Source organism: Bipolaris zeicola (assembly GCF_000523435.1).
Source record: "Bipolaris zeicola 26-R-13 unplaced genomic scaffold scaffold_113, whole genome shotgun sequence".
Taxonomy (NCBI): domain Eukaryota; kingdom Fungi; phylum Ascomycota; class Dothideomycetes; order Pleosporales; family Pleosporaceae; genus Bipolaris; species Bipolaris zeicola.
In genome coordinates, this window is record NW_006912162.1 from 22,359 (window position 1) to 44,517 (window position 22,159).

Below are 22,159 nucleotides of genomic sequence, written 5' to 3' on the forward strand. Positions count from 1 at the left end.
AAATGCTGTGATACCGACCTAGTCCTGTAGCCTCCCCTTGATTGGACTACCGTGCAATCTCGGGTATAGCCCCTAGAATTGGAATCCTCGTTGGTCGATCCGTACGGATCAAAGCGGGTGTGGCGCGGGCTACTGGGACGAAGGAAAACGTTATGAGATCCATGCTATACCCGAGAGCTATCAGACGTACGCGGACCCTTACATCGCCCTGCAGCTACATTGCTGTTATGAGCAAAACTCATGATTGGACAACAGCATGAGCTAGTATTGTCAATATCACACCCCAATGCTTCCAAAGCCCCTTCTGGTATTCCTTTTACCCTCAGTTTTGCCTAATTCGCCTTCACAGCAAGACAATATACAATTATCCCAAACACTTCAGGTTAATGTGAAAAGATTGTATTGTAGACCGAGTTTACACAGTGGGTATAGAGCCATGCTGATGCCGATCGTAACCTTAAGAGAAGAAGAAAAAGCCCGTGGCCCTAATTGACGACATAGTCAACAGACACCAATTTGAAACAAAAAACTACACGACGAAGAGCAAGAATGCAATCAGGCATTTAAACACATGGATTCTCTGACTGCAAAAAGCTCATGAGCCGCGTGGGGTGCTTGAAGGTGTCTTGTTGACGAGGCTTGAGAAGAAAGATCGCAGTTTCTCGTTGTCGTTGATATTGGTATCTTGAGTCTTGGGTGGTGGGGTTTCGGGATCGTCCGTTCGGTTGGCTTGGCGGTCCTGGATACAGTTAGTTTTCTTTGTCCGAAATACCATATTAGAACAAATTCAGTTTCAACTCACCTGTAGTCTCTTCACCATCTCGTCAGCATTGACCTGGATACCACCCATGTTGAACTGAACAGGACCGATATGCTCCTCAACCACGCCTGATGCATCATCGGCCCAGGCTCGCGACACTGGCTCTTGTTCTTTGCGTGCAGCTTTGAGGGCGGCTTCACTTTCGTCTTCTCGTCGTAAGTGCTCAAGCACGTTGACCTGCTCAGCGAGGAAGGCTTGCGGATCTTTGCTAGACACTTCGAGGCCGTTGGCCTGTTTAGACAGGCTGGACAATGCATAGTCAGATTCGGGATTGCGGATCGTCTCCTCGTAGATTGAAGTCGCCGTAGGGCCCTGGTACTCCTCCTCCGGGATTGGAGTTGGCATTGTTTCGCCGTTTGTTTGTTCTTCTCCCTCAACGGGGGCAGCTGCTTGGCCATTTGTTGGCCGCATATGGTTGGGAATGTCGATATCAACGCTCCATTTTTCGCTTATTCCCTCCACATCGAATCCCTCGCGCAAAATGCGGATCTTTGCCCATGAATCCCAGTTTGGAGGGACCAACACTCGATCTCGGTCTGTGACATTGTGCCGCAACTGCTCTTGTTTCAGTAGTGATTTGATTCCCAGAGTAGAATGGATAAGTGTTTGTAATGAACCGGGTGCCGTGGGCATAGTGTAGACCAGACTCGACCCGTGCTTGAGAAGAATAGTGCGCATGTACTGGAGGATGAAGTCGAATTCCTCCTCTTTCCATCCCCGCTCCTTTTCCAGCGTCTCGATCTTGTCAGCATTCTGGCAAACAACACACAAAGGAATGCCGAGAGGCTCATCCCACTCGCCGGGACCGAGTGGGACCTTTACGCTCTCTAGGCTGCTTCCTTCGGTGGCCAGATTACGACCTTTGTCTTGCAAAGTCTGGATGTTCTCTTCCAAGACAACCTTGGACGCATCATCCAGTGAGACAATCAAGGATCTCAGCACCCGTATCCAGTCGCGGAGTTGGCGTATCCATAGCCACGGGTGATTCCAGTCCAGAAGTATTACGATGAGCATGTGTGGGAGAGTTCGTGGATTGAGATAGGGTTTGATTAGTGGGGTGAAGGAGGGTGAAGGATTTGCGAGGAGGTATAGCGACAGGCGAGCGAGAGTGTCTGGTGGTGTTAGCAAAGGAAAATAGGTAGCGCACTCCGTTGATAGCACATACCCTCATGATCCGTGTCCAGGACGTCTTGGTACGTGTATCCCAGGGCGAACTGATTGGCAACGGGCGGCTTTCTGCCACGATCCGGCGGTCTCCGGTTGTTTGCAGAATCTGTAGAAACTGATTCGAGAAAGTCTCGTTGTGTTTCTGGTGTTCCGCCTGCCACCTTCGAATTAGCTTTGTCCCCTATACCGCTTTTCTGTGGCCTCACCCAACACTAACAAACTCTTCTCCGGCAGTCGCTTTCCGCTCGAGATGTTGTCCAGCATGGGCTTCCATATCTCCTCCCTGTCTGCATCTGCCGTGACTGGACGGTCATTGCTGCCCGGGGTGCGCGTGGGGAAGTTGGGGGTGCGGCGCGCGCTGGCCATTGCGGAGGTGGTGTGGACGGTGGCTTGTGTACTGCCTGCTGCGGTCTCTGGCCGTGTGGGCGATCAACTCACGATGGACCAGGATTTGTGTGGCGGAAGAGAAAGGGGCAATGCAGCGGCGGGGAGCGTGTCTTGCGGGGTTGGTGTTGGTGTAGTTGTTTCCACGTCGTGGGTACCTTTTCTGCAGGGATGCTGCTCCTAGCCCAGCCCGAGCTTCTCCAAAAGTTCATCTCCGAACACACGACACCATACTCACAACCAACCCTCACCATGAACTCTATCCGCGCGATTCAGCAGCTGAATAAGCGCGAACTCGAGGCTGGAATCAGTCCTGAAGGCTCCTGGCATACCGACTACCGCGACACCGCCTTCATCTACATTGGCGGCCTTCCCTTTGAACTCTCTGAGGGTGACATCATTACCATATTCTCCCAGTACGGTGAACCCGTATGGATCAAGCTCGCGCGCGACAAAGAGACAGGAAAGTCGAGGGGCTTCGCATGGATCAAATATGAGGATCAACGGAGTTGCGACTTGGCGGTCGACAATCTAGGCGGTGCCAGTATTATGGATCGAATCATCAGAGTGGATCATGCACGATACAAGCCTAAGGACGATGAGGACATGAGGGACAACACCATGGGAGAGCTCGATATCGATCCAGGAGTTGAGTCTGACAATGGCAGGGGGAAGCGGCGCAAGACTGAAAGCGAATCTGACTCGGACGAAGACCGACCGCTCCTGCCTGAAGAGATTGAACTGGGTCGTCTCATGGACAAGCTAGATGAAGAAGACCCAATGCGCGACTCCCTGATCAAGCGACAACAAGAAAAGGTGGACGATGCAATCAAAAGACTGAAGAAGCAGAAGCGCAAGGAGAAAGAGAGAGCAAAGAGAAAGGATAGGCACAGCCGGAGAGATGGATCAAGAGACCGCGATCGTGATAGAGAGAGAAGGCGAATTAAGGAACATGGAGAGCACGATGAGCGGGATAGGCGCTCGCGGCGGAAGGAACATCGGAGCAAGAGTCGTGAGAGGAGCAAAGATCGCTCAGAAGACAGACATGGTCGACGCCGATCAGAACGAGCTCGAGATGAAAGTGAGAATTCTCGAGATCGTCACCGAAAGCGCGACCGCCGGCGTTCGGCATCCAGCGAAAGAGAGAGGAGGCACTCGCGCACAAGAGACGCACGTTCGCCCCTCCCATACCGAGCGCGCTCCCCTTGACCGTCTCTCGAATATCCCCCAATACCGAAACATTAATGCCTGTCGTTTTACTTTTTACTGAGCTGAAAAGTTCAGCCCTGCTATGATCTGCTCAGCCGTACCCAAGCCACGCAGGTCTTTTCCTACTCCAGCCTACCACAAATGCATTCTGACATGTTACGCCTCATGTAGGTCCAAGACTACTATACACACAACCAAATCTCTCCATACACTTGGTTTTTTTGCTCTCATTATGCCTAAATTCTGCAGCTAGTTTGTCACCAGCGATGCTGGTTATTTCTCTAAGAGTTATACTTTTGGGCTTAGGAAGGACCTAAAAGCCATCGGCCCTAGTGCAATGCCCGGTATGGCAAGACGAACACACCTGGCGCAAACATACTTTGAGAAAAAGCTTATTCCTCCAGCAAACGTCTATCTACGCCACCAATATAGGACGTTAATTGTTATAGCCTAGGGTCTTCGTTTCACCGACTGTGTAAAAGTGGGGTTCATGGAGTGAGGGCCATAAAAGGCTTATCGCATTCCAGCTGTAAACTATAAACAATTGAGAAAACTGCAGTAATCGTGTTCTTAGAGAAGATTTGTAGGATCAGCAAACCCCAATCATTTAAGACAGACTTGATAGAGTCATAATACACGATGCTTTGAATTACCTATTTTTCTCCCGGTATCCATATGAGAAAGCAGTGAGGTTATATCCTGATTCCACAACCAGGGACTATTGCGCCGAAAACTCCTCGCAGTCCTTACGATATACTTTGAATGCTCCCCACAGTTTTTGTATCCTATCAATCATCATCTTCTTCGTCGTCGTCTTCTTTGTTCGTCTCTCCTTCAGCAACCTCCTCTTCCTCCTTACTGTCCTCTTTTGTCTCAGGTTTTGCACCAGCATCGTCATCATAATCCGGCCGTATCACTTTAATATCCTTCTTCGCCAGCGCAGACTCAATGAGCGGAGCAGCAGCGAGTAGTGCATTGTATTGGTCAATGGAAAGAGAGATGCCCTAGTTCCGTTAGCACTGCAATCTCACATACAAGACACTGATAGATGAGAAACAAACTTACTTTCTTTCCCGGCTTCGTCTCTCCAGCATCGGTGACATAGTATTCACGAATGCTGACGAAAGTGTTTTTGTTGAAATCGCTAACAGTCACGCGTCGCTTGCCACTGCTATTTAACTATGATTCTCGTAAATAAGAATTCATACACTGAGCCAATTGTATTACGTACAGCAACAAACGCATCACCGTTATCATCCGTCTTAAGTTCAGGTACAACGGGAAGCGAATCATCATCCTCATCGCCTTTCGCTTTCTTGTTTGCACGTGGCGCGCTGTCGTCGTCATCAGGAGAAGAGCGTTTGTTTTTGAAACTTTTCTTGAAGCCGCCTCGAGCGCCGCCTCGCTTGAATCCTGTCATTGCTGTGATATGGGGAAAAGTGCGTGCAACAACGTGAAATGTGGGTGAGGGCGCTATCGATGGCGATGACGCAGGGCGTGCTTTGACGCGCTAGAAAAACGCGCTAGAGACGCGATCACATGATTGCATTCTCAAAGTTTATCACTGCATGGTTTTCTCAGTTGGGCGAAGCGAATGTGTCTATTCTGTGGAAGCGAGCGTAGGAAATCGTCAATCTATCATCTGTTTTTTGGGAGCGTATGCACGTTTTATATTGCGTGTATGACTCCGCTCTTGATGCTAGAGACTCCACTCCTTATGCTAGAAGCTCCACTCCATGGTCTTGATGGCCGGGCTGGCCGGGCTGGCTGTGCTCGTTCTGGCTTCTGCAGACCCAAAGGACCGGAGATACTACTCATATCAGATCCGATTGACAACCTGCCCTCCTGGCTCACAATCGACTCTGCACGGCTCATTCCTGGATCCCTCCCCACCAACTCTTTGGCCTGAGAAATGTTCCATGCTGAGGCTGTTGCATCGTTCATGTTCAGAGCTACTTCCGGATCGTAGATACTTGGCATACGGTAGGGCGACTGAGGAGGGAAAGTCGTGGCGTATCCGTGAGATATTCCAAGCGCAGATGCCGTTGGTTCAAAGGAGCAGCTTTCCTTCTCTCGAGCGCGTCTGCATGCATCTACAGTGGCGACGATGAATGCGATCAGAAAGAGAAGCCATCCGGCACCGGCTGTGATGAAGTGAACCATACTGAGGCCTACCAGCATGGCGAGCCTCCTGAGTTCTGGGGAAGCGGATGTATCAAGAACTCTCGCGCCGAAAGCATTCACGCTCAAAGCGAAACTCAGAGAGATACCAACTGCTGCTCCAACAGCGCACATTCCCAGACATTCCAAGGGGACCATGATTGCCGAGCGGATTCGGATGGGAGGCAGAATTGTTGCGAAGACCAATACGATACTGATCACGGAAGCAAGAGCAGTCTATATCGTCAGTATTGTGGTTTCAGCAAAGAATCGAAAGACGTACTAAACCGATGGAAATCCATGTCCTGATTGCGCCGCTGATCACAGCATCGAAAAACCTCGCCCAGAGTTGTTCCATCTCTTGTGATCCAAACTCAACACTATCGAGAATCGCATCACTACGGGCCTGGATATCGCGAATAGTGAAAATGGCTACATCGGTCTGTTAGTAAATCCGGCTCATTTATCCAGAAGACCAGAGTTGTTCTTACACCAACCGCCCAATCCAGTGACTCCCAGAACGACAATCAAGGCCAGAGCCCTGAGAGTGATCAAAATAGACTTGCCGCACCCCATTATGATATTAAAAAACGAAAATGCAAACTCCGAAAAAAGAAGAATTTACAGTAATATGCACAGTCCAGCTGGCAGCGGCTTCCAGAGCGCTAGAAAGAGAAATGAAGAAAGTTGGAGAAAGTATGTGTGGCAAACGCAAGCAGAGATCTCACCTCTGACAGCAGACAGAGCATGATTATAGACGTCAACATCATGACACCGTGCTTCGGAGTCACGCTAGCCGAATGCCCTGTCTTGATGCCATCTGCAGTGCTCGCGGGGTTGAAACATCCCTTGTGGCTGGCTGTGCCTGACCCTGCAGGTAACAATGAATCTAGGCCAGGAAATACGAGTTTGCCCTGGACTCTCGGCGCAAGACTCTGGTAGCTGATACGTACTACTACGAGCGTCTTTGTCGAGGATTGGTGTCGAGGCGTTCACACTGTGCCGTCTATTGTCACCTTGTAGTTTGTGGCGCAATCAGTTCGAACAACCACAGTACAGCGAGTGATCGGTGCGTCTGATATTGCTCCCCCAGAACTGTATGATGCGCAGCATGGGAAGCGTCATGTTACGCATTGGCATTCCTCTTTGTCCGGAAAATCGGGAGTGGCTGGGGACCTCGCTGCTCCACGTGATTGCGACTGAGACAAACCTGAGGCGACAAGGCTCGCGGCCGTTACAAGGCTGAAACACCCTCGTATCCGAGCCACTCAACATCCGTGTATTCTGTTGCCAGGCGCATTGCTGGCAGTAAGGCTGACGTGTTGATATCTGCTTGTGGTATTACAATGCCCTATTGCAGTTTTCCTGGGTGTGTACGTATGTAGGGTGCGCTTTGAATGCATGCCGTGCACCCGATTAGCGAGCCGAGATCAAGAGTAAAGCGCAAGGTTCCGATGGGTCGAAGTAATCATAATGCCCAGCATATCTGTTATATCTCGCCTAGCTTCATCTTAGGAGTAATAGAGTGGCCGTTTTTGTTGCACGGGAATCACCAGGTATGCATTCATACTAGTCATATGCGCGAGAGCCGGTGTCATACCAAATGGGGATTTTCCACGGCGACAGACTCTACTTACCCCGGTAATTGATTCAATCGCCATCCGATCCGCAAAGGCCGTTTTTCATTTAATGGGATTTCTGCCTATCAACACAGTCCAATCGCAACCGGGGTTCTTGTTGCTGTGGGTGCCCTGACGGAATTGATATAAATGAAACCTTGCAGATAAGAGAATCGCGAAAAGCGCGGCAATGGGCACACCTAAGTAGGCGTGCTTGTGTGGATACTGCGAAAACCCCGGCTTACTACTCCAGAACAAAACCATTTCCATAGTAATCTCTAGCATGTGATCCGCTTATGTACATGAGAGATGCATGAGTTAAGACTGACGAACTTGGAGCCTTGCATCTTCCAAGCAGTGGTTACCCTGTGGAGGTTTCGCCCCCTTCCCCCCTCCCCTTCCCACTCCCCTTCATCAGCTGATGAGTTTTCGGGACAATACTAACAGGCTATACGCAACATCAAAGAGAGGTTCAGCTCGCGCCGATACAAAGGTCGGTCGGTGTTCAGCGGAAAGCAGCCGCAATCGGCTACTACTAGCAATTCTCGCTAACTCGATTAGTTCTTATCCCGATCATTCAGTCAAGTACGCGTGATAAGGCATTCGGCCAATTAAGGTAATCAAGGTCGATAGAAGTCTTACATTCCCCGCAACTACTCTTTTGGTTAGTGCTATTTGTCAAGTACAAAGGATCGAAGATATTGATTGGTTGAAGCAGTTCAATTATGCACGTTGTGACAGCGGAGAGGAAACCTAGAAGATGGGTGAACTACCCTCTCGGCATTTATAAGTTCAAACAATGTCTACAAGTGTTTGATTGCTGATTAGGGAATCCTACTATATAGTCCGCCATATGAGCTAACATTCAGGTCCGATGTCCATTGGCCTCACGCCCCCAAACGCATCTATAAGCGCCGAACAGTTTGCGAGGGGCGCCCTACGCAAGCCCTTTCGGCTGCTCACATCAGCCCATACTTGAGAATACTTATCTTGATGGCTCCTCATCCTCTCGTGTATCTAACCTGGAGCGCGTTTCCTACATTCAGCGCACACCGAACCTATCATGAGCACTTCTGCCTTGTGGCCGTCAAGTTACCGCAACGCACTGCGGAGAGACTCCCAGTCGAGTAGCCGACTCGAAGAAATGCGTACTCTCAAGCATCCTCAGACTTCAAGCTTTAACCGTCTTCCCACCGAACTTATCTTGAAAATCTGCGGACACATTTCTGCGCACGATCTCTGGCACAACATACGTCCCACTTCCCGCCTCCTAGCTATATGTGCCAGAGAAGCACTGCCACGAAAGGTCTTCTCCGAGAGCACTATCTACATCTCCTGGTGCTGCTTCTGGTGCAGTCTAGGACGCCATTGTCTACATACAGCATGCAACCCCATCACATGGCTATTTCCCGACGCCAAGAACGTACGCGTTGCCCTACTAAGCGACCGTGCGACGGTCGCCAAGGTCATTTTTGGAGATCTGTGCAATTTGGTCACGAGTTATGAGCCGAAGATTCGTATTCACCTAGGCGAGGAAGCACAAGGCGTTAAGTGTAAGAGCAAAGCGATTCGACCACGAATACAACCGCATACGGCAGACTCGGCCTCGGGGTTGCAATCACGCCAAGAAGAATTCGTGATGTGGTACTTTGCAACACAAAAACGACAAAGAGCGAGGAGTCGAATACTTAGGTGTCTTGGGTTTGCTGCTCATTTACTCCGTTTCTTTGCAACAAGCGCCGTACTCCTGAGCGTCGGCTTGACACTCACACTCATTGTCTACGTTATCTTGGAAATATGCAAGTTGGGAATGAGCTGTTACAGAAGCGGAAGAAACTTCATGCGTTTCTGCATGGGAAAATTTCCGCCGAGGCAGTAGAAAATGAAGGGTTGCCATGAGGAATAGAAATGCCATGGGAAGCATGATGCATTTTTTTCATTTTTCCGCTCCGCGGACATTTGGCAGCGAAGCGGATCGCCCGGTCATCAGCCGCAAAAGCAACGTGTAAAGCGTGGTCTATTTATCCGAAATATGAAGAACAATCGACAGAGAGATCAGTGCTTCATTAGCATTTCAGCCAGCGAAACGCGGACCCTCTCAACAGACGGGCACATACACATGCATTTCTAGCAGATTGCTAGGGCGCATTTACCCCTCAATTTACTAGCAAGAGCGATCTACCCAACAATGCTCGTGCAGAATGCATGGGACAGCCTCGTTCGGAAACCTGCAGTTTGCTCCACAGTTTGCATACTGGACCAAGTGGTTCATGATGGTGGGGTGAAGGGGGGTTCACTTGCGACTACCTAATTGCCAAAACTTGGTACAGCATTCTCCCTGCGTCTATATCGGAACAGATGACAGCCAGCAATGACTCTCGGACTTGGTTTATAGAAGGATAGCGCACTATCATCATCTGACCATCTGGATATGCCAACGTGCTTGCGGAATGTAGCATCACGTTGCTACGTGATCATAGCTCCCACTCCACCATCAACTTGTTGTCTGGTCGTGCGTCTCACAACCTTCAACACGGACGAAAACATTGTTTTCTTTTCCTTTCGTTCCGTTTCATATTTCGTTCGTATCCCATCCAGAAACTCCTTTTTGTTTCGCTACCTGCGACACATCAGTTCTATCTTTACGCAGAGTATACAACAAGCGATACACTCCTTTACGACAAACATGAACGACGACATGAACGATACTACGATCGCCACTATGAGCGAGGATATGGCTGACGACTCAACTGACCGTATGACGAAGTCCAAGCGCAAGTCTCACATCCTGCTATGGGCAAAGAAACTCGGGAGTTGTTTAACCAAATGTCATCCACGCCGCAAAAAGAAGGCCTCATACATGGATAAAAGTGAATCAATCCAACCGCCTTACCGTACAAGCATTGCGAACCACATGTCACGACATACACTATCTATCCGAAGATCAAGATCCACCACCGGGAAAACAGGGACTATGAACTCGAAAACGACCAGCACGAGCACCAATTGGGCTTTGCCTTCGCAAGGCAAGCTTCAACCAACAACTCGACATAACCTCCGCCGTGAAAAGACCATTCGGCTTGTAAATGCAAGCGTGAGCTCGTTAGTCGGAGGCCGCCCAACATCACGATCAGCCAAGTCTCCTATAAGAAGTCCAGGTTACACGCCCCGCGAATCAGACATCCCCGAGACACCAGTTCAGAAAACGAGGGGGTATCTTAGGGGAGCAGGAGAAGAGCCATTGCCTGGCCCTCGATCAGTGCTTTCGTGGCTAGATTCGTTCCAGGCCCAACAAGTATTCCACAGAGACTCACCACGATCACCTACACTAAGGAACGACTCTGCTGCAGACCTCACTACTCGATCGGGCCAAAGACGTCCTAACCGCACAGATAATCTATACAGCCCAACTTCGCCGTCAGTAAACAGTACAACATCTCCACACGGGAAGATGAGCACCGGAGCACGGATTTGCTACCCGCCTTCAATTCACTCTCACGTCGCCTTGAACACCATGTTGACCGAAAGTGTAAGGGGATGGGAGCAGGATTGGGATAAGCCACTTCAACACCGCGTCGGTAGCTCAAAAGGCCTATGGAGGACTGCATCGCAACGTCTCTTGATCAAGAACAAGGACAGCATCCGCCGTCTCAATGCCGAAAAGGCCAAGAAGAACAAGAGTGTTGATATGACAGAGGTACAGAACCGGCCAATACCCCAGACGAGGAGCATAGAAAGCATCCAGGAAATGGTCGAGGAAGAGCGGAGGGCAGACGAAGAGTGGAGTGGAACGTGGAAAGCGTTTGATCGAGCATATGGCCGGGCTGGAACGGTAGCCGGGTAGTTCTAAACTAATATTTATGATCGGATTCACGCATCTCACTCCCGCTTGTTGCTAGGAAGCCCACTCGGCATCCTACAGACACCAGCATCGCCCTGCTTTCTGACGCCTGTTGTTGATGAGCGTGTCGTCATTGATGCTGTGAATGTTGGGTCATGCAAGGCTAGCACCACGCATGCGTGGCCATGTGAGAGAGATAGGGGTGTTGGAAACATGTGTGCGGGCACCTATCACGACTGTGTTTTTCGTTGATTTAGAGGCGGCATCCGGCACGCGATGACGCTGCGCAGGCACGAGATCATATGGAAAGACGGTGTTGATCGTGAGTTGGCAGTCCCTTAGAGCAGATAGCGTAATTTCACGATCTGGTTTACAGAATGCGCTCGCGTCTTGATTGGGGGGTTTTCTCCAAAAGCAAAACCCTTCCCGTGTTGTGCTATGGTATTTTGTGATGTGCATGTCAGACAACAGGGCGGGTCCTCAGGTACACGGATGCATCATACAATGCTTTTCCCTTTGACTCCACCAGTGGGAGGAGCCGGGAGATGGACCGCCCCAGATAACGTGCTTGCTTTTTGAAGAAATGGGTATGGGCTAAGGCGCGAAAGAGAAGATCTGATGGAAACAGCAACTCCTTTCTTCTTCCTGCATTGGTCGATCCCAGCACCCCGCGTTCATCCCAAAAACGCGTAAAGACAGAGTAGATAGCCACGTCATGCTACGATACCGTGAGGGGGGCTGGCCTGGTACGTAGTAAGACCACGTACAGCGCAGCGTCACGATTGCTATGGCAATGAAAGTCTGGTAACGCGTGAAAGCAAGCAGAACCCTGCGTATCGGCCACACCCTCTGTACCAAAGTTTTGGAAATAGTCAGAGCTTATAGCTTTTGAGAAGATTCTAAATATCATGGGCGTCTCAGGTCTGCACACGGCCACCCGACTCAACTACCACCATGCCATCCACTTCGTTTTTAGGGAGATTTGATTTTGAGAGGTCGCTTGCAGGGTCACTCGCAGATCTCCCCGGCATTTTCTGCAACGCCTGTCAGCATATTGTGACTGAGACGGGTGGCCGCAAACATGACTGCAAGACGCGACCGACGACTATTCGTGGATACCCGATGTGTTATCTGCCGCATACCGTAATCACATCCGATCTTGGTTCTCCCAATGGCAACTATCAGCTGGAGTTCAATCGCGTTTTGTCCGAGAATTCGAACCTGGCGGTATTTTCAGTTGGACAGGAGGCTCCGGTGTCAGACACTTGGCAACAAGATCAGCAGCGGGTTGGATGCTTATCACGTCTCTTTTCTGCAACCTCCTCTAGGTGTAATGCTACAGTCAGTGTTGGATCGTACTGGCCATTCAAGCTGTCGAACCAGGCTATCTGGTACTGGCATGCCGAAGACGGAGTTTTGCTGGTGGACTGGAGCAAGTTGTACACCGACTATTTCACACAGTCAAGGAGCAGCAAGAACAGGAGAAGAATCGAGAGAATCGTTCAGCGTTACCGGGATTTGGAAGCTGAAAAAATGCGGAACGACACTGCCGGACGGTGGACCTCGTATGGCGACTGGGACATCTTTCCAGCAACGCATGCAGAGATAGCCATGGCTTGTAGGTACGAGGGACCGAAGAGCGACTTTGAAGACCGCCTCGATCCCAGACAAGATCGGATGAGTCCTCAGGAGATGGTTATGCGGCTAGGAGACAGGATGGTGGCTGTGGGTGAAGCACTCCGGAAACGAGTCGACGGAAAACCAAAGGTTTACGGGAGCGAAGAGAAGCCCGAATGCCCCAAAGAACCATTATCGCTATGGAGGAGGGCCAGCTACTCCAAATTGCTGTAATTGTACGCACTATTACCAGGGAATGATTCTGCTTCTTTCAACGAGTAGGGTCGCTAATAGATGCTTTTCCAACATAGTATGACGTCTGTGCAAATTCCAGACGCGTGACGCGTGAACCAATCTTTCGCTTTTTAGCGACAAAAAAGTCCAAACCCCCGCTAATGCCCCGCCAAACATTTCACCAACACTAATCTCCTACAAACCCCGATACAATAATCGCAAAAGGAAAAGAATGTCTGGCTGTGTAATTTGCAAAAATCCTCTCGAGGTAGAAGTCGAGCGCGACGAGGATGAAGAGTACGAAGGCGGAGCATCTTCGTCGGGCAAAGCACCTGCGCCCGCCCCAGAAACTGTCCCAGATGATGTCCAATTGTCCTGCGGATGTCACTTCCACTGGTAAGCAAACGATTCAAAAAATCCATGTGACTGCTAATCTTAAAAACCTCAGGGACTGCCTTCTCTCAGCTTACGAAATAACCTCCTGCCCCAACTGCTCAAAAGAAATTTCCGTCACCGAAGACAACACGCAAAAAGTCTTTTGCAGACTCAACAACGAAGGTGGAGTCCAAGAAAACCTCGATATCCTACCTTTACTCGTAGAAGAATCCTACCTCAAAGCGTACCCCGAAGATCGCAAGGCCCGCGCATTCCTCGAGTTCTGTCGTGCGGGTGACTACAAGGCTATCATCGAGCTGCTGCTGGACGATAGTTCGGACGACGACGATGAGGACGAGCAAGGAGATGTTTCTATGAGCGCCACAGATGACCCTGAGAAGGAAACGGGCATCGACCGGGTACTGAGGTATCAAGATCCAATTGGTGATATGCAGTCTGGTCTACATGCGGCGGTACATGCACAGAGTAGAGAGGTAGCTTGGTTGCTCCTCCTGCTCGCAAGTAACTATCCTCTGCTAGAATTCCCACCAGAGGTCTTCCAGGAAGCAGAGGCCATGGGTATCATGCGGGGTTTGACGGAGGACAAGGTCGATATCAGGAGCCTGAAGGATGCACAGGGTCGGACTGCAGAGGATATCGCGAAGGAGATTGGTGGAGTGTGGCATGGATGGACTGGAAACAACCGCTTGGCCATTTGAGTCATGGCAAATAGAGCGTACGTTGAACTGATCGCCACTGATCTTAATGTTCAACCAAAAAACGGTTTTCGGGTGATAGGATATGGAGAGCCAGGACCATGTAGCTATATACCACTGAGAATTATATGTATGACATAGAGGTGCTCATATTAATGAGGGACACATGCCTATGTCGGTACTTTGCCGCTCATACACTGTACACTTGGTTCGCAACAGTATCTACATTTAACGCCTTTAGAAGACCCAACCACTACAAATACGCAGTCGTGGAGAATTTATTGGGGATTAAAAAAAGAAAAGAGAAGACTAGCTAGTGGCTTGTTGCTTAGCCTCGGTTCATGCACGAATGGATACGAACAAAACAAAAAAGGATGTGAAGATACATAACGAAATGTCTGCAACACCCGCAAAAAAAATGGTTCGAAGAACCCTGAGCAAGCTCAGGCACGATGTCCCCTTCGTGGATCGAACACGATACCTCCAGATTTAATGACCGAAGACTTCAGTCTGGCGCTCTCCCAATTGAGCTAAGGAGACGGTGTTGTGTTGTTTGATGAAGGACTTGAAGTTTTGTACATTTATATACTGAACAAAACAGCCATACAGTAGCTAAACCATGGTGGAGTTACGATATTGGTTTGTCAGAAGAAATGACTACGTTTGTGCCGTGTTGAAAATCATTCCGAGGATAGTGGGGTGGAGCGGGGTAGAAGCAGTGGATTTACGAACTGCCGGGCATAGACAAAACTTACGTAGTTTAAGTGCATTACCTTAAACCGGATTATTAGTTTAAGGCTAAGGTATCTAAAATCACTAAGGATCAAAGAAAATGAACGTAGCAGTTATAGAGTGGTGGTTGCATAACAAGACTCCATTTACGTTAGCTATATCACTTGTTGTTCCAGACTATACACCTATAATTCCAGGAGTGCTAGGTTTTCCCCTAATGAGGTAGAGGCATGAAGTATTGTAATCTCCGGATGATGATACTTCTAGTGAACGGCTTCATCCTTCGATATTCAACGGCCTAGTCATAACTTTTTTACATGATGACTAACCCTCCAAAATGCTTGTATTTTCGGTTTTCTCGGAAGGCATCACCATCGAATGGTACGGGTCATACGCCGTATTAGGCAGGAGAGTTGAGCTTTCCCTGTAATGATGACAGACCCACACCTCCATATATCCGTGACAATCTGAACACCGGCTATTAGTCTTCTAGATAGTTATTCCTCCACCTGTTCTCGTTGATCATAATGCTGCGACTTCATGTTTCTGTGACTCGTAGAGTCTATGATTCCTAACCTGACACAGTGGGTGAAGTTGGAAAACGATAATTCAGCAGCAATAAAAAGCGCATTGTCAGAGCCGTGAGCATTCGGAAGTAAAAGATCAGTATTTTGAATTCCACACCCTACGCCTGTACAATAAGTCTCATTCATTTCGCCATAAATGCTCGTCCCCTGTTTCAACTCCTCGCTTATGGTATCTCATGCTCGCATAAATGGTAGAATGTGTGCGATCGTTCTCGTTCACTCGTGAGTCCGGTCGCTCGACGGAAATGCGTGCCGTTTATTTCACAACACCCTCATCCGCATTGAAGCAGTCACCGAAGTCTTTGCTATGCTTGTTGGTAGCGTGGTCGGTCAACATCTTGCGGCTCGTGGTGCCCTGGAAGGTCTGGAAGCAGGTTTTGCACTTGATGGTTTGGGCGGCGGCATTCTGGTGGCGCGTTAGCAACCCAACTTGCAACAAGAGTAGCCTGTGGTGATGGTCGCAAAATCGTGCAAGAATATGGGGTACGTACAGCCTTCAGTTGACTCTTGGCTTCTTTGGGGCCTGAGTCGCCCTTGCGGTCGCGCTTCTGCTGTGCTCTAACGTTTCGTTAGTTACTGCCCCTCTAATCACTCCTGGTCAAGGCAGTCGCGTACTTGGCTCCGTTGCCCATTTTGTGTTATCCTAACGGTAATTAATGGCTAGTTGTGTGAGTGCAGATTTGGTTTTCGAGAGTGACCAAAGATGGAAGGTTGCCCAAGTGAAGCCCAACTGTCGCTGCGAGATATTTTGCTGCGGCGGGGAGGGTCCAGGCCGTAACCAGACAAAGGCGGTGATTGATATCCCGGCGCTAGCCTGTATCTGGCTAGTTTCACCGCGCTATCATGTGAAGGCCAATCCATCTCTTACAGGGCGCGTAACGAATTGACCTTCATCAGCTAAAGTTGTCGTCTGACTTGCTGTCAAAAATGACAGCAGTGGCGTCACGTTACTTCCGAGGAGTGACAAGCACGGTGGTCTGTTGCGATGACTATCCACTGTCGCAGATTTGGGACGGCTGCAGCCCCATCACACCTAACACAGCAATCCAGCAATTCGATCTGTCACCGGGATTGATCTGTCACCGAGTTCGACGTTACAAAACAGAGAAATATGTCTTATGAACTATGTGTTGCGCGATTGTTAAATTCAACGAATTGTTGTCAATATTACTTGCCTTTACTTCCATTTAGTTTGGTACTGCGCACACCTGCTTTCCTCATTCACATCTACTTCCACTACGCTTACCTTTCTTGTTGATAAAGCGCTTCTCTAAGCAGTTTTGATTGTCTCCTCATCAATTTCCCCTCTACGCCATGCCCAGCATCACTCGGAAGACACGCCTTCGGGCCGTTATAGCAATATCTTTCTGCTTCTTCTTGGCAGAGATATCAGTCGGCTTTTATACTCGTTCCTTAGCCCTTGTTGCAGACGCTTTTCACTACGTAAGTTTGACTGAGACCTGGGGCTGTTCACCTGAACATACACCATGCTCTTATCTTACTCGCTCGTACAAATATCTAAACTTCACTCTAGCTCAACGACCTGATCGGTTTCATTATAGCCCTGGTGGCAGTCCAAGTGTCAGAGCGCAAGACATCACCTGCAGACCTTTCGTTTGGTTGGGCGCGTGCCCAATTACTTGGTGCCTTCTTCAACGGCGCCTTTCTACTAGCCCTAGGCCTCAGCATCGCCCTACAGTCTATCGAGCGCTTCATCACCATTGAACACGTCGACAACCCAAAATTAATCTTAATCGTGGGATGTATCGGACTGTTTCTCAATATCATCAGTGTTTTGTTCCTGCACGAGCATGATCATGACCACGATCACGGCCATGGTCACAGCAACAACAGCGATGGAGAAGTTCGATTATCTACCCCAACACACGCCAATCACTTGCATCTAGTCATCCAACCTAAGAAACATGGCATGGATCTTGGTATCTTTGCTGTTCTCCTTCACGTCATTGGCGACGCCATCAACAACATCGGTGTCATCATCTCAGCTGTAATCATCTGGTTCGTAAAGTCACCCAACCGCTTCTACGCCGATCCGGCAGTCAGTATGTGGATCGCCATTATGATCTTCCTTTCTGCGCTGCCTCTTACGAAGCGGAGCGGTAAGATCCTCTTGCAATCCGCACCATTGGGCGTCAAGATCGATGATGTCAAGCACGATCTGGAAGCCATTCCTGGCGTATTGGGTGTACATGAGTTACACGTCTGGCGTCTAGATCAAAAGAAGGCAATTGCATCGGCACATGTCAGGGTCAGTGATCCTGACATTGCGAGCTTCATGGAGAAAGCAAAGATCTTTTCTGAATGCCTGCACGCATACGGCATACACTCTGCGACACTCCAGCCCGAGCTTGCATCACCTACGGAGAGACTTGAGGATACCCCAGGTGCATCTGAAGGAGTAACTCTAGCAATGGCTAGTGCAACGAGCACAGCGCGTCCAAGTACAGAGAAGTGTCGCGTCCCATGTGGGTCGTTGTGTGAGGAGTTGAAGTGCTGTAATTAGTGTCGGTAGATTATGAGCTCATTTAATGAAACTATACCAACATGTTCATACGTGTGCCCAGCAGTCACTAATTGGCATCTTACCAAGCAATGAAGTCTGGATACAGTAGGCTCGGGGTGATTTCGGTAAAGGGTAGTAAGCTACATAGGTAACGTGGGGCCCCGCAACGCCATACCTGCAACACCATTACAGTCCGCCGGCCTTTGCAAGCTGTATACTAAGGCATATCCAAACCCTGACAGGATTCTTAAATTATCTGTCCGGTTAAAGTCAAATATCGTAGATCAGACCTTGTTCCATTTGTCAAATCCCAACTCATCTCATCATGTCCAACCCCGCAATCCACAAGTATGGAACTGACGATGGTTGGCACGGCGTGATCCAAGAAGGCGGCGAATTTCCCCCAGAAAAAGATCGATACCATCTTTACATCGGTAAGCCTCGTCAAAAACCTCCAAGGTTACCAAGAAACAAAATTCTCAATCAATCGACTCTACATCCCATCCCACAAACTCACCCCAACCCTAGGTCTCTTCTGCCCCTACGCCCACCGCGCCAACCTAATCCGGCACCTCTTCAACCTCCAAGACCTCCTCCCCATCTCCATCGTGCGTCCATACCCAAAAGGCGAGCCGGGCTGGCGCTTCGACGCCAGCTACCCCGGCAGCACCCCCGACCACCTCTTCAACAGCCAATTCCTGCACCAAATCTACTTCCGCGACGACCCCGCCTACAAAGGCCGCTACACCGTCCCCATGATCTGGGACAAGAAAGGCCAAAAAATAGTCTGCAACGAAAGTGCCGAAATGGTGAAATGGCTTCCCCACGCTTTTGCCTCTTTAACACCGCCACCACCTTCTGCTGTAAAAACCTTGTACTACTACCCCACGGAGTTCAAGGACAAGATTGACCAAATAAAACCCTGGCTCACAGACCTCATATGCAACGGCGTCTACAAAGCTGGTTTCGCCCCGTCCCAGACCCCCTACGAAGACAACGTCATCCCCCTCTTCGCCGCCCTCAACACCCTCGAATCCCTCATTCACACAAACGGCGGTCCGTATATCCTCGGCAGCCAAATCTCCGAACTCGATCTCTTTGCCTACCCGACTATCGTGCGCTTCGACACGGTGTATGCGCAGCATTTTAAGACGAATCTCGGGTCCATACGACATGACTATCCTGTGCTGAATAATTGGTTAAGGGGGTTGTATTGGAATGTGCGGGGGTTTAGGGAGACGACGGAGTTTAGACATATTAAGGAGAATGTGAGTTTCTTTTTTTCTTTTTCTTCTCCTTCTTCGTTTCTTTCTATCTCTCGACTGGCTTGCTGGGTTGCTTGCCTTTTGGAGTGGAGTTGCATAGGGCGCGCGTTTGCTGACAAAAAATTTTGTTTCTGAATAGTACACAAAGAGTCATGAGAGTATCAATCCGTTGGCTATTACGCCGTTGGGACCGTATCCTGATGTCGAAGAAGGGTATGAAGAGGATTGGAGTAAACTGAAGCCAGGAAGAGTTGCGCATCCGAGGGTGTTGGAGGCGCAGAGTAAGCTGTAACTGTGCAAACTGTGACGCAAGAGATAAAGTCAAAGATATCATTCCGATCTAAGCTTTTTGGGTCATTCCCATGCCCTAATTCCATAATGTACATATCGCGCAACGCCAATGGGTGATATGGCTCCAAAACAGCGCTACAATAGAGAACCTTTCCTTCCCACCGTAGCCCCCACAACCAACCAGAGAGTCCATCTACTGTGTCTTCTTGGTGCTCTTCTCAGTAGGTGCGCTGTACAGCCAGACAGCTACGAATGCGAGCCATCCGAGAACGGTGACCCAGATACCTCCAATCCAAACCCAAGCGCCGCTAATCTCATAACTCCTTGGGTATTCATCGTGAGCAAAGTGCCTGACGGTGACCTGCCTCTTCTCGTCGATGTTGGTGACAAATGGGCGACGGTAGTTGACACGGAAGTTGAAGATACCGTGCTGATCAGGTGTCTTGAACCCGGTACCGAAGATGGTGGCATTCTCGGTCTTCGCAATTGGAGACAGATTAAGACGGTGGAAAGGCGAAAGCATGCTGAACTCAAGCTGGACGTTGTCGTTTGAAGCAGGGACAAAGGGTTCCAGGTGGTCCATGTTGTACTCGGAGATTTCAACTTGGAAGTGCTATTGTGAAGTTAGCTTCGTACCATAGAAGTGGACATACAAGTCACTTACAACATCCGTCTTGATACGGTAAATGCTGGGGTTGCTCTCTGGGATGGAAGTGCTGGTGTTCAACTTCTTGCTGGCACCTTCATCCTGGTAGTGTAGGAGCTTTCCAACCTTAAGTACACCAGTCTCTTTGAAAGCCCAGGCCGACACCTTCTCAGCAAATTCACGGTTTCCGGTGGTGATGGACTTGTCGCCCAGCTTCGCCTTCTCAGCGAACCACTTGTTTTGGAGCATCTCAGCAGAGCCAACAACAACCAAGCGCGCCGCGTTGTTTGCCTGCATGGCAGAGACCAGATTCAACTGACCACCGACCGCGAAGGGGTCCTCGGAACCCTCGGCTTCATCCTTGGGGTTGTAGCTGTATGCAGTACTGGGGGCACGAAGAATGGGCGAAGTGAGAGGAGACTCGTTTCCAAGAGTCTGACCGACAGCGCGCGGGGCCGCAATGTATCCCTCACCAGAAAAGTAGTTCTTGACATCGGGCCTGAGCGCACCTGGGAACGGAAGGAGAAGAACATCGTGCGCCTCATCTGCTGACAGCGAATCGTAGTTGAAGTGGTCAACGACCAATGCGCCCTTGTCGTTGGGTACGCTGATGTCGACTTCGAGTAGCATTGCCTGAACGGCCGTAGGAGTAGGGTATTCGCTTGAGAGGGCAACAAGGACGTTTCCATTGTTCTTCATGAATTCGAGGAAGTTGTTCGCAGTGAGGGCAGGGCCGAGGCCTTTCGACTTGCCTGGTAGGAGGAGGACATGGTCGTATGCTCGTTCGCCGTGCTTGAGTAATGTGAGAGTAGTATCCTTTGGTGATCCGACGGTTGTAGTGAATCCTCGGGCTGTATGTGCGTGTCAGCGTCGTTGCATGCGACAATGTTGTTCGAGTGAGCATTCGTGAGCGGCATAAGGCCAAGTTGCAAGTTCAACCACTTTGCAATTCCAAACCCAAGGCGTGAACCAATCCAATTCCCAATGCTTGCAAAGATCGTATATGGTCTGCCAAGCTGCAATTGACAGAATGAATCAACTTACATGTCAAGTCCTCGAGGAACACGCTGTACTTCTCCCGCTCGGCCTGGTCTTCGAGCACAACCAGCAACCGGCTGCCAGTAAAGCTCTTGGCCTGAGCCACCAGCGACCAGACAAAGGCGAGGGTAAAAGAAAGTAACCACCTCATCTTGTGGTTGTGTGCAAGTTTGAACTTGACGGAATGCGCGGCCGCGTAGAGAGCTGCCATGGGAGATACGTATGCATTTGCCAAGCCCTATCGGTCCCGGAAAATCGCTGCGCGCCGATTGGAGGAGCGCGGGAGGAGCGATGAGCTACCCAACAGCTAACCTCACGACATAGTCGACTTGCAATTGCGACGCCAGACCAAGGCATTGGGCCCCTTTGTGAATTGCGCCTCGATATTTTCTCGCTTCACGATAATAAAGTTGGTACGTGCGCGCGTCGCTGCTACGCTTTAAACCCCCCGCGCTCACACATAACACAGCAAACATGTCCGGCGTCCCTCCCTCCCCGCTCTTCTTCCGTCAGCCGCTGCGGTACATGAAATGGGCTGCGTACAACAAGCCGGCTTACTTCTACTCGATCGTCATCGGCCTCGCTGGTCCTGTAATGTTGGTTACCGTCCCTCCGATTCGGAGATACATGGGCGCAGAGCCCATTCAGAAGATTCCCTTGACATACCCAGGTACGTGACAACAGGGGAGGAAGGGGAGGCATGGAGGAGAAGACAATTTTCTCTATGTTCTTTCTTTTATGCGAGAGAGTGGTGCGCTGATTTATTGCAGTACCAAAGGGACCACGGCCAAGGCCAGCGGGATATGATGATGAGTAAGGAAATGTTAGGAGAGATAGGAGTGGGAAGTTCAGATGGTTCCATTAGAAGCTCGCACAATTTTTCGTAGGAGAGCGTGTGAGCAAGTGTAGGACGTATCAAGCATGGTATTTGGGT

At 49.8% G+C, this 22,159-nt stretch overlaps 13 protein-coding genes across 13 annotated transcripts; 8 read left to right on the forward strand and 5 right to left on the reverse strand.

Moving 5' to 3' along the window:
- Positions 1-595: 595 nt before the first annotated feature.
- On the reverse strand, positions 596-2,353 carry COCCADRAFT_38152 (uncharacterized protein; the record flags this gene model as incomplete). The annotated part of the gene is made up of 4 exons (XM_007715694.1): positions 596-739; positions 803-1,932; positions 1,986-2,141; positions 2,194-2,353. 4 exons carry the CDS (start codon positions 2,351-2,353, stop codon positions 596-598), a joined length of 1,590 nt encoding a protein of 529 aa, XP_007713884.1.
- Positions 2,354-2,623: 270 nt separating this feature from the next.
- Positions 2,624-3,580, forward strand: COCCADRAFT_6364 (uncharacterized protein; the record flags this gene model as incomplete). Its single annotated transcript, XM_007715684.1, has 1 exon — positions 2,624-3,580. The coding sequence occupies one exon, from the start codon at positions 2,624-2,626 to the stop codon at positions 3,578-3,580; it is 957 nt and encodes a 318-aa protein (XP_007713874.1).
- Positions 3,581-4,368: 788 nt separating this feature from the next.
- COCCADRAFT_6365 (uncharacterized protein) lies at positions 4,369-5,000 on the reverse strand (the record flags this gene model as incomplete). Its single annotated transcript, XM_007715685.1, has 3 exons — positions 4,369-4,584; positions 4,646-4,759; positions 4,812-5,000. 3 exons carry the CDS (start codon positions 4,998-5,000, stop codon positions 4,369-4,371), a joined length of 519 nt encoding a protein of 172 aa, XP_007713875.1.
- Positions 5,001-5,248: 248 nt separating this feature from the next.
- COCCADRAFT_38154 (uncharacterized protein) lies at positions 5,249-6,316 on the reverse strand (the record flags this gene model as incomplete). The annotated part of the gene is made up of 3 exons (XM_007715695.1): positions 5,249-5,977; positions 6,024-6,172; positions 6,232-6,316. The coding sequence occupies 3 exons, from the start codon at positions 6,314-6,316 to the stop codon at positions 5,249-5,251; spliced, it is 963 nt and encodes a 320-aa protein (XP_007713885.1).
- Positions 6,317-8,422: 2,106 nt separating this feature from the next.
- Positions 8,423-9,238, forward strand: COCCADRAFT_38155 (uncharacterized protein; the record flags this gene model as incomplete). Its single annotated transcript, XM_007715696.1, has 1 exon — positions 8,423-9,238. One exon carries the CDS (start codon positions 8,423-8,425, stop codon positions 9,236-9,238), a length of 816 nt encoding a protein of 271 aa, XP_007713886.1.
- An 879-nt stretch (positions 9,239-10,117) lies between these two features.
- Positions 10,118-11,203, forward strand: COCCADRAFT_100379 (uncharacterized protein; the record flags this gene model as incomplete). Its single annotated transcript, XM_007715697.1, has 2 exons — positions 10,118-10,511; positions 10,590-11,203. 2 exons carry the CDS (start codon positions 10,118-10,120, stop codon positions 11,201-11,203), a joined length of 1,008 nt encoding a protein of 335 aa, XP_007713887.1.
- Positions 11,204-12,154: 951 nt separating this feature from the next.
- Positions 12,155-13,051, forward strand: COCCADRAFT_27545 (uncharacterized protein; the record flags this gene model as incomplete). The annotated part of the gene is made up of 1 exon (XM_007715687.1): positions 12,155-13,051. One exon carries the CDS (start codon positions 12,155-12,157, stop codon positions 13,049-13,051), a length of 897 nt encoding a protein of 298 aa, XP_007713877.1.
- A 232-nt stretch (positions 13,052-13,283) lies between these two features.
- On the forward strand, positions 13,284-14,145 carry COCCADRAFT_100323 (uncharacterized protein; the record flags this gene model as incomplete). The annotated part of the gene is made up of 2 exons (XM_007715698.1): positions 13,284-13,447; positions 13,500-14,145. The coding sequence occupies 2 exons, from the start codon at positions 13,284-13,286 to the stop codon at positions 14,143-14,145; spliced, it is 810 nt and encodes a 269-aa protein (XP_007713888.1).
- A 1,572-nt stretch (positions 14,146-15,717) lies between these two features.
- COCCADRAFT_38159 (uncharacterized protein) lies at positions 15,718-16,093 on the reverse strand (the record flags this gene model as incomplete). Its single annotated transcript, XM_007715699.1, has 3 exons — positions 15,718-15,867; positions 15,953-16,019; positions 16,077-16,093. 3 exons carry the CDS (start codon positions 16,091-16,093, stop codon positions 15,718-15,720), a joined length of 234 nt encoding a protein of 77 aa, XP_007713889.1.
- A 682-nt stretch (positions 16,094-16,775) lies between these two features.
- COCCADRAFT_38160 (uncharacterized protein) lies at positions 16,776-17,985 on the forward strand (the record flags this gene model as incomplete). Its single annotated transcript, XM_007715700.1, has 2 exons — positions 16,776-16,904; positions 16,996-17,985. The coding sequence occupies 2 exons, from the start codon at positions 16,776-16,778 to the stop codon at positions 17,983-17,985; spliced, it is 1,119 nt and encodes a 372-aa protein (XP_007713890.1).
- Positions 17,986-18,310: 325 nt separating this feature from the next.
- Positions 18,311-19,542, forward strand: COCCADRAFT_38161 (uncharacterized protein; the record flags this gene model as incomplete). The annotated part of the gene is made up of 3 exons (XM_007715701.1): positions 18,311-18,419; positions 18,514-19,253; positions 19,390-19,542. 3 exons carry the CDS (start codon positions 18,311-18,313, stop codon positions 19,540-19,542), a joined length of 1,002 nt encoding a protein of 333 aa, XP_007713891.1.
- A 192-nt stretch (positions 19,543-19,734) lies between these two features.
- On the reverse strand, positions 19,735-21,376 carry COCCADRAFT_27549 (uncharacterized protein; the record flags this gene model as incomplete). The annotated part of the gene is made up of 3 exons (XM_007715688.1): positions 19,735-20,154; positions 20,206-21,038; positions 21,232-21,376. 3 exons carry the CDS (start codon positions 21,374-21,376, stop codon positions 19,735-19,737), a joined length of 1,398 nt encoding a protein of 465 aa, XP_007713878.1.
- Positions 21,377-21,699: 323 nt separating this feature from the next.
- Positions 21,700-22,042, forward strand: COCCADRAFT_100355 (uncharacterized protein; the record flags this gene model as incomplete). The annotated part of the gene is made up of 2 exons (XM_007715702.1): positions 21,700-21,895; positions 21,996-22,042. The coding sequence occupies 2 exons, from the start codon at positions 21,700-21,702 to the stop codon at positions 22,040-22,042; spliced, it is 243 nt and encodes an 80-aa protein (XP_007713892.1).
- Positions 22,043-22,159: the final 117 nt, after the last annotated feature.